Source organism: Chlorocebus sabaeus, chromosome 22 (genome assembly GCF_047675955.1).
Source record: "Chlorocebus sabaeus isolate Y175 chromosome 22, mChlSab1.0.hap1, whole genome shotgun sequence".
NCBI lineage: Eukaryota > Metazoa > Chordata > Mammalia > Primates > Cercopithecidae > Chlorocebus > Chlorocebus sabaeus.
In genome coordinates, this window is record NC_132925.1 from 90,109,068 (window position 1) to 90,118,454 (window position 9,387).

The 9,387-nt window shown below is 56.6% G+C and overlaps 2 protein-coding genes across 8 annotated transcripts in view; one reads left to right on the top strand and one right to left on the bottom strand.

Moving 5' to 3' along the window:
• Positions 1–3,811, bottom strand: part of RNF123 (ring finger protein 123) — a 32,669-nt gene extending 28,858 nt beyond the window's left edge. The window contains exons 1-3 of one of the 3 annotated variants that reach the window (XM_007984252.3): positions 3,718–3,811; positions 2,092–2,209; positions 1,830–1,914 (exon numbers count right to left, since the gene is read on the bottom strand). In XM_007984252.3, the coding sequence (XP_007982443.1) occupies positions 1,830–1,914; positions 2,092–2,173 (167 nt within the window). In that variant the 5' untranslated portion in view covers positions 2,174–2,209; positions 3,718–3,811. The other 2 variants (XM_038003906.2, XM_038003905.2) reach the window with 2 other exon arrangements.
• Positions 3,812–3,848: 37 nt separating this feature from the next.
• MST1 (macrophage stimulating 1) lies at positions 3,849–9,347 on the top strand. 5 transcript variants are annotated; one of them, XM_007984257.3, is made up of 18 exons: positions 3,849–4,742; positions 5,438–5,585; positions 5,662–5,774; positions 5,852–5,966; positions 6,045–6,181; positions 6,263–6,383; positions 6,528–6,646; positions 6,849–7,017; positions 7,132–7,262; positions 7,361–7,463; positions 7,587–7,723; positions 7,815–7,850; positions 7,939–8,059; positions 8,232–8,309; positions 8,417–8,563; positions 8,645–8,751; positions 8,848–8,987; positions 9,113–9,347. In XM_007984257.3, exons 1-18 carry the CDS (start codon positions 4,649–4,651, stop codon positions 9,272–9,274), a joined length of 2,178 nt encoding a protein of 725 aa, XP_007982448.1. In that variant the 5' UTR covers positions 3,849–4,648; the 3' UTR covers positions 9,275–9,347. The 5 variants fall into 5 exon arrangements, with proteins under 5 accessions (XP_007982448.1, XP_072866274.1, XP_007982444.1 ...); XM_073010173.1 differs by having other exon boundaries at positions 3,855–4,161; positions 4,561–4,742; positions 7,132–7,463; positions 8,236–8,309; positions 8,466–8,563; XM_007984253.3 differs by having other exon boundaries at positions 3,855–4,742; positions 7,132–7,463; positions 8,236–8,309; positions 8,466–8,563.
• The last annotated feature ends 40 nt before the right edge of the window (positions 9,348–9,387 follow it).

Below are 9,387 nucleotides of genomic sequence, written 5' to 3' on the forward strand. Positions count from 1 at the left end.
CGGTGGCTCAAGCCTGTAATCCCAGCACTTTGGGAGGCCGAGACGGCCAGATTACGAGGTCAGGAGATCGAGACCATCCTGGCTAACACGGTGAAACCCGGTCTCTACTAAAAAATACAAAAAACTAGCCGGGCAAGGTGGCAGGCGCCTATAGTCCCAGCTACTCGGGAGGCTGAGGCAGGAGAATCGCTAGAACTCGGGAGGTGGAGGTTGCAGTGAGCCAAGATCATGCCACTGCACTCCAGCCTGGGCAACAAGAGCAAAACTCTGTCTCAAAAAAAAAAAAAAAAAAAAAAAAAAGCTAAACTAAAAACTGAGCTACCATAAGATCCAGCAGTCCCATTGCTGGGTATATACCTGAAAGAAGGGAAATCAGTATATCGAAGAGATATCTGCATTCCCATGTTTGTTGCAGCACTGTTCACAATAGCCAAGATTTGGAAGCAATCTAAGTGTCCATCAGCAAATGAATAAATAAAGAAAATATGGTACATATACACAACGGAGTACTATTCAGCCATAAAAAAGAATGAGATCCTGTCATTTGCAACAACATGGATGGAACTGGAGGTCACTATGTTAAATGAAATAAGCCAGGCAGAAAAAGACAAACATTGCATGTTATCACTTACTTGTGAGATCTAAAAATTAAAACAATTGAACCCATGCAGGCAAAGTACTGGATGGTTACCAGAGGCTTGGAAGGGTAGTGTAGGGCTTGTGGGGAGATGGGGATGGCTAATGGGTACAAAAAAATAGAATTAATAAGACCTATCTGGTAGCAGAACAGGGTGACTACAGTAAATAATAATTGTACATTTAAAAATAACTAAAAGAGTATAACTAGATTGTTTATAACACAAAGGATAAATGCTTGAGGGGATGGATACCCCATTTCCCATGATGTGGTTATTATGCATTCTATGCCTGTATCAAAGTATCTCAGGTACCCCACAAATATATATACCTACTATATACCCACAAAAATTAAAAATTAAAAATGTAACACAAAGAAAACAGAAAAGAATCACATTTGAATGGTCATGTTAAAATAACAAGACAGTAGGTGCTTTTCCTTCTTTTTTTTGAGACAGTGTCTTGCTCTGTCACCCAGGCTAGAGTGCAGCGGCATGCAGAGGCCAGCTCACTGCAGCCTCAACCTCCTAGGCTCAAGTGATCCTCCCACATCATCCTCCCTAATTGCTGGGACTACAGGTGCACGCCACCATGCCCAGTTAATTTCTATATTTTATTGTAGAGATGGGGTCTTGCCATGTTGCTCAGGCTGGTTTTGAACTCCTGGACTCAAGCAATCCACCCACCTTGGCCTCCCAAAGTGCTGGGATTACAGGTGTGAACCACTGTGCCTGGCCCTCTAAGTTTCTGCCAAAATGTACTTATAACTTTTATACTGACTACACTTTAAAGTATTAAACTTGTAAAGAAAAGGCCCTGGAGGGGTTTGTTCTTTACAAGATCAGTCAGAAGCTACAAGGGGCCAGGCTGAGGCCAAGGTGTGGGCAGGTACATGCAAGGCCAGATGCTGGATGTGGAGTAGGTGCCAGGTGCTAGCTGGGCATGAATGTGCACCCGCTCCCTGACCTCTGCTCCCTGATTCTCAGAAGGAACTAGCACTGCCTGGAGACAGGAAGAAGCAGACAGAGTATGGAAGGCAGACTCTCTGGCCAGAGATCTTGCAGCCAGGAGCACAGTAAGAACAGAGCCTAAGCCTATCTGTCCAGAGCCCAGGCTCCCTTTCCCTACAGCTGCAGCCTCCCTGCTCTGGTCTGGTCCAGCGGAGTGAGGAGAGGCCACCCACCCAGCCATACCTGCTGGTGGCTGCTGGGGGTGCATGGTCAGAAGAGGAAAAGATGCGGTTCAGGTAGTCATTCAGCAGCTTCTCCTGCACAATGCCTGAGCCACAAGTCAGAAGGGAGAAAAGGGCCACATGATCAGTGTAGCTCCTGGCCCCTGCAGGCCCCAGAGACTTCTGGATTTAGGCCAGCCACAGATGCAGCAAGGCCTGAGGCCTTTGTCCCTTCCTTCTCCTCCCAACAAGAGGAGCCTCCTTCCTTCCCTGACAGCCCTTACCTGTGACCCTGGATTTCTCAGCATCTGAGGTCAGCCTATAGCTCTTGCGGGAGAAAGACATGCCGGCCCCCTTGGATGCCATCCTTCATCTCTCATGGGCAGCCAGTGGTCCTGGAGGCTGAGCCAGACACAGAGCCTGTCTACTCAGGGCCAGCCAGGGGCCCCCAAACCTGACCTCAGTCCTGCCATGGCAGGAAGGCTTGGGAGCAGGTGAGGCCAGGGGCATGCACATTAACACACAGGACAGGGGAATGCAGGGCTCCCAGCTTCCTACACAGGGAGGGTAGCCGGGATCTAGGCCCATGTGACAGGGACCACTTCTTGTTTTCCAGTGTCCCTGTGCCCAGCACAGGGCTGGGCAGAGAGCAGGTACCAGATACATTTTTGCTGAACCATAACTAAATGTCTCAGCTCTGTGGAAATGAGACCAAAATGTCCAAAGTGAGGTGTCCTGGGGCAGAGCCCGTTTCCATCTCAGTTGTAAGCCATCCTGAGTCCAGCTCACAACCAGAAGCGAGAGTCCTACACATTCCCCCAAGTGCAGACCACCACTGGTCTGGCCATCTTTAACCATAAGTCCCACTTACTCCCCACAAGGCTGGAGGCTCTTTCCTCAGCCCTGGGTTCCTCCCTTCTTTTATCCATGGTCCTGATAGTTCCCCTGTTTCCACTCACACATGGGGCCTCCCACCTCATCCAAGCACCACCTTTGCCCAGCCCTCATGGCAAACTCCACTGGTCCTCCTAGTGCATCTATCCCTCATATCATGTTGCTGCTGCAGCTGCTCCAGAACCTGTACTGAGTCCCTGGTGCTGGCCTCACTGATGTGTAGCTGTGCTGTCCAACACAGCAGCCATCATCCACATGAGGTTACTTAAATTTAAAGTTGTAAAAATTAACAATTAGATTTCTCAGTTGCCTTAGCCACATTTCAAGAGTTCAATGACCGCAAGTGGCTAATGGTTACTTTATTGGACAGCACAAAGGTAGGATATTCCCATCACCATATAAAGTTCTATTAGCGCAGGTCTAGAGTTTCGCTCTGCAGCACTGCCTTGGCCAGTACTCCCTACTCTGCAGCTCAGTCTCTTATCTCACCCCAAACAGACCCTCTACTCCCGCCACAAACCCTTGTGGGTCTGCACCACGCCTGCCCCTCGGGAAGGTGGCTTTCCCGACCTCGGGCCCTCGGTGGGAGTCCGTGATCGGTGCCCCTTCACTACCAGAGTAGTTGAAGGTCTGATTAAACGCAGTCATTCATTTGATGAACAAACCTTCGAGACACCCACTCCGGGTGTCAGTTGCTGAGGACCCAGGTGAGAGACGGACCTTGTCCCCGCCCGGGGACTCCCTGTCACGGCTATCCCATCCAGCCCCGCCGGGGTATTCGGGCTCAAAACCTAACCTACTCCGTCAGGGAGCCCAAGGACAGCGAGGGCGGGGCATGGCTCCCCCAAGTCGCCCCCGCCTGGCCCCAAGCTCCAGAGGACCTGCCAGAACAGCTCCCGCTCGGAGTTTAGCACCACGATCCCTGCGCTGCAGCTGCCCTCGCACTGGACTAGCCTGGACCGCGAAGGGAGCAGCCAGAAGCCGCCAGGCTCAGAGCCCAGCCGCCCCTCACTCACCCCGAGCCTCGGCCGCCGCGACCCGGCTCACAACATCCGCCCAACCTCTTGGCTACGGCGTCCGTCCAGGGCCAAATCACGCGCACGCTCGCGCGCAGCGCCTCCAGCCGCGCACGCGCACTGGCCCGAGCCCAGCCTCCGCTAGTGGATCCCCTCCAGGGCCTCCCACAGGGTTGTTCCAGGCCTCAGCTTTGCCGGAAGGCCACACCACCTCCGACCTCCGCCTGCTCTGGGGATGCTCCCAGCCCTGCTGCGGCAGAATGCGAAGTGCTAACCGGAATCCCTAGGCCACCTGTCTCCTACCCATACTTGGAGGCCCCGCTCAGACGGTCCTTAAAACGTCTGAAAGGCCGTTCCTGCCAGAGTCCCTGCTACCTGTTACCTCCACCCTTATTTAGTCCTAGTGGACAGCCTCGCTCACCCCTGGGATGACACTTCTGGCGGGTGAGATGGGCCTCCCTGGGCTCTGCAGCCGGGTGTGGGCTGACCTGCCTACAGCTGGGGCCTGATAAGGTGGCAGCAAAAGGGTGGAGGGGAGGCAGTGTTGAAGCTGGGGCAAGTAATTTTCCCCAATTTACAGGGAAAAACTGAAATTCAGAAAAGTTTAATGTCACCCAGGGGCTGGAACCCAGACCTTTAGCAGCTCTCACTTTCACAATGCCCTTGGACGACTAGGCTGCAGAGGGGTTTCACCCCAACCCCAGGGCACCTCAAGTGTCCCCACCAAACCTTCCTAACACCTGTCCACTTAGTAGGGAGGCCTCTCAGGGGGCTAGCTGTAACTGACCCTTGCAACTGACCTATGGGACCTGAGGCCTGGCCCCTCATGGCTCCTGTCACCAGGTCTCAGGTCAGGGTCCAGCAGGCCCTGACCTGATATGTGGAGCCAGAGCCACCCAATCCCGTAGGGACAGGTTTCACAACTTCGCGGATGGGGCTGTGGTGGGTCACAGTGCAGCCTCCAGCCAGAAGGATGGAGTGGCTGCCACTCCTGCTGCTTCTGACCCAATGCTTAGGGGTCCCTGGTGAGTGCCTCCCACCCTGATCTCCATCTACCTTCAGGAGGGGGTTGGGCCCATCCTCCTAGGATGAGAAAAAAGCTGGGGAGCCAGAGGCTCAGTGTACATGGGGCAGTGACCTTGGCCTCTTGAGCACAGCTGGGAAGCCCTAGAAACACACATACATTGGCCACTTAGGCCTCTATTAGCACGTCTGCTCTAGCACTGAAGCAGTGTTGGGACCACACAGATGCACGCATACAGCAGGTAGTGACCTCTCCTGAGCCTGATCTACCCCTCTAACCTAGCATATGCCTCTGTGCAGGTGAGAGCCCAGATTTGGTGTCTGAATGCCTAGCCAGGGCCCCTGGCTGGGTGATGTGATGGCTCTGGGCCTTAGCATTCTCATTTGAGAGATGAGATAGGGCAGGCTCCATCATCCACTGCTCTCACAGAGCGTACATGTTAGATCTGACCCCGGTGCCTGCCACTAAACAGAGGCACCGGTGATAACTACCAAGTCTGGGCCTGCTTCCCAGGGGGAAATTTTTTTCACAAGTATCTGTGCAGGGCAGCTAGACTGGCCCTTGAAAGTGCATACAGGGTCCATCCCAGAACTCTTGTAGCTTTGATCCCCTGCATGAACAAAGTGTGGACATACCAATACACATTACTGACATGTATGCCCACCTGACCCGCACCCACTCATGCCCACTCTGCAGGGCAGCGCTCGCCGTTGAATGACTTCCAGGTGCTCCGGGGCACAGAGCTACAGCACCTGCTACATGCAGTGGTGCCGGGGCCTTGGCAGGAGGATGTGGCAGATGCTGAAGAGTGTGCTGGTCGCTGTGGGCCCTTACTGGACTGCCAGTGAGTGGCCACTGGGCCTAGATAAGACTGGGGGTAGGGGAAGCTGGGCTGTGGCATTACCCTGTGCCTTCTCCAGGGCCTTCCACTACAATGTGAGCAGCCATGGTTGCCAACTGCTGCCATGGACTCAACACTCGCCCCACACGAGGCTGCGGCGTTCTGGGCGCTGTGACCTCTTCCAGAAGAAAGGCGAGTAGGGGTGGAGAGGGACAGGGTGGGAGATAGGGGACCTCAGCCCAAATTGATCTTCTGTCTCTTGCTCCCAGACTACATACGGACCTGCATCATGGACAATGGGGTTGGGTACCGGGGCACCGTGGCCACAACCGTAGATGGCCTGCCCTGCCAGGCTTGGAGCCACAAGTTCCCGAATGATCACAGGTGAGACAAACACCTTCCCTCCATCCCGGCCTGGGGCCTTCCCCCGGCACACACTATAGTGCTGTTCTGGGCCCTCAGATACACGCCCACGCTCCGGAATGGCCTGGAAGAGAACTTCTGCCGTAACCCTGATGGCGACCCCGGAGGTCCTTGGTGCTACACAACAGACCCTGCCGTGCGCTTCCAGAGCTGCGGCATCAAATCCTGCCGGGAGGGTAAGCAGCGCCGGGTCAAGCTGGGAGAGTGGAGGGACAAGCCCACGCCCGTCCACCAACCCACTGGCTGTTTGTCTCCAGCCGCGTGTGTTTGGTGCAATGGCGAGGATTACCGCGGCGCGGTGGATCGCACGGAGTCAGGGCGCGAGTGCCAGCGCTGGGATCTCCAGCACCCGCACCAGCACCCCTTCGAGCCGGGCAAGTACGCGCAGGCGGTGTCGGCACCCAGGGGGCCGGGCTAGGGAAGGTCCAGGACTCCAGGGGCAGGGCCCCGTGTAGGGCAATTGGGCGGGGCCAGACAAGCCTGAGTCCCAGGGTCTTGTTCACGCCCCATTACCGCCCCCAGATTCCTCGACCAAGGTCTAGACGACAACTATTGCCGGAATCCTGACGGCTCCGAGCGGCCCTGGTGCTACACTACGGATCCGCAGCTCGAGCGAGAGTTCTGTGACCTTCCCCAATGCGGTAGGCGGCGGGAACCGGGCCTGCGAGGGTACCTGGGAAACTTGGGGAGGGGCGTGGCTTGACTGGGGAGGGAAGAGGGGCTGGTCGTGACCTGAGAGCATATCCCTTGGAGTACCGTACACCTGCGAAAGGCGGGTTTGGTCCCAGCCCCAGAGGGATCTCAGCTATAGCTCGGGGTCCGACCTATCTCGGTCCATCGAAGGGTCTGAGGCACAGCCCCGCCACGAGGCCACGACTGTCAGCTGCTTCCGCGGGAAGGGTGAGGGCTACCGGGGCACAGCCAATACCACCACCGCGGGCGTACCTTGCCAGCGTTGGGACGCGCAAATCCCGCATCAGCACCGATTTACGCCAGAAAAATACGCGTGCAAGTGAGGTGGGGGGCGGGTGTTGGGACGTGCTGCCGCGGGTGAGACGGGAGGAGGGTAGTCACGGGCTTAGGGCTGGAGGCTGGCGGGCTAGGACTGAGTGGAGCGCCTGCTTAGAGACCTTCGGGAGAACTTCTGCCGGAACCCCGACGGCTCAGAGGCGCCCTGGTGCTTTACACTGCGGCCCGGCATGCGCGTGGCCTTTTGCTACCAGATTCGGCGTTGTGCAGACGACGTGCGGCCCCAGGGTGAGGCCCAAGCTTGGGGGCTAGAGCCGGGGCTGGAAGCCTCGAACCGGAGGGCCAGGGCGAGGTCTCGGCCTGATGGCTGCCCCCACCCGCCGCAGACTGCTACCACGGCACAGGGGAGCAGTACCGCGGCACGGTCAGCAAGACCCGCAAGGGTGTCCAGTGCCAGCGCTGGTCCGCTGAGACACCGCACAAGCCGCAGTGAGTTCCTGGTGCTCCCGGCCCCGCCAGGGCCCTAAGCCCGGGGCGGCATGTTTTGGTGTCTGGGACCAGAGCCTGGAGATGGTTGACACTACTCTGCCATGATTTTGCTCCCGCTCCTAGGTTCACGTTTACCCCTGAACCGCACGCACAACTGGAGGAGAACTTCTGCCGGAACCCAGATGGGGATAGCCATGGGCCCTGGTGCTACACGATGGACCCAGGGACCCCATTCGACTACTGTGCCCTGCGACGCTGCGGTGAGCACTAGTGATGCTTCCCCCATGATTCTGCCTCAGCCCCCACCACCAAAGACTGGCTCCCTTAACCCCAGTGAACTTTGTCTTTCAGCTGATGACCAGCCGCCATCAATCCTGGACCCCCCAGGTTAGGAGTTGGGCCAGTTATGGGTCAGGCCCTTTAGCCCACCACATCCACACAGTCTGGGTTTCATCCAGCCCATCCCATCCTACAGACCAGGTGCAGTTTGAGAAGTGTGGCAAGAGGGTGGATCGACTGGATCAGCGTCGTTCCAAGCTGCGTGTGGTTGGGGGCCATCCGGGCAACTCACCCTGGACAGTCAGCTTGCGGAATCGGTGAGGCACAACTGCTTGTCTCCCACAGAGAGCAGCTAAGGTTGTGTCCTTTGTAGTTATCCCACTGGGGGTTGGGAATCTATCCCTGCCCCCAGAGGTCCTAGCCAGAAGATGGCAGGTCTAGCATCTGTCCCAGGACTCTGTTCCCTGTCCTAATTCCCCACTCCTCCAGGCAGGGCCAGCATTTCTGTGGCGGGTCTCTAGTGAAGGAGCAGTGGATACTGACTGCCCGGCAGTGCTTCTCCTCCTGGTGAGCCTCCCTTGTGTTTGGGGACCCAGTCTCATCCCACCTTCCCCCTTCCCCAGGCAAGCTAACCAGTGAGCCTTGGGGCAATGGACTGAGAGCTTCTCTCCCAGCCATATGCCTCTGATGGGCTATGAGGTATGGTTGGGCACCCTGTTCCAGAACCCACAGCATGGAGAGCCAGGCCTACAGCGGGTCCCAGTAGCCAAGATGGTGTGTGGGCCCTCAGGCTCCCAGCTTGTCCTGCTCAAGCTGGAGAGGTATGTGGACAACCTGGGAGGGTGTGAGGTGGGACTGGGCCTTGTGGCCTCAGACCCTGAGTGCCCCCATTCTTGCTAAAGATCTGTGACCCTGAACCAGCGTGTGGCCCTGATCTGCCTGCCCCCTGAATGGTATGTGGTGCCTCCAGGGACCAAGTGTGAGATTGCAGGCTGGGGTGAGACCAAAGGTAAGAGCATAGTGCACAGGACTGCTCATGGCCAGGAAGCCCAGCCTTGGATCTTCCTCCAGGGCCCTCTCCTTCTCCCCATTCCCCTCACTGCAGGTACGGGTAATGACACAGTCCTAAATGTGGCCTCGCTGAACGTCATCTCCAACCAGGAGTGTAACATCAAGCACCGAGGACGTGTGCGGGAGAGCGAGATGTGCACTGATGGACTGTTGGCCCCTGTGGGGGCCTGTGAGGTTGGTGGCAGGGCCCTGGGCCAGCCCTGGGAGGGTATGAGGGGGCTAGAAATGAACTATTTTATCATGAAGGGGGCTAGTCATTGCTGTGGCCCAGGGCCCTCATCAGTTCTCCTACCTGCCAGGGTGACTACGGGGGCCCGCTTGCCTGCTTTACCCACAACTGCTGGGTCCTGGAAGGAATTATAATCCCCAACCGAGTGTGCGCAAGGTCCCGCTGGCCAGCCGTCTTCACGCGTGTCTCTGTGTTTGTGGACTGGATTCACAAGGTCATGAGACTGGCTTAGGCCCAGCCTTGACCCCATATGCCTTGGGAAGGACAAAACTTCTTGTCAGACATAAAGCCACTTTTCCTCTTTACGCCTGTACAGATGCTTCTTAGCCTCTGCTTCCAGGAAAT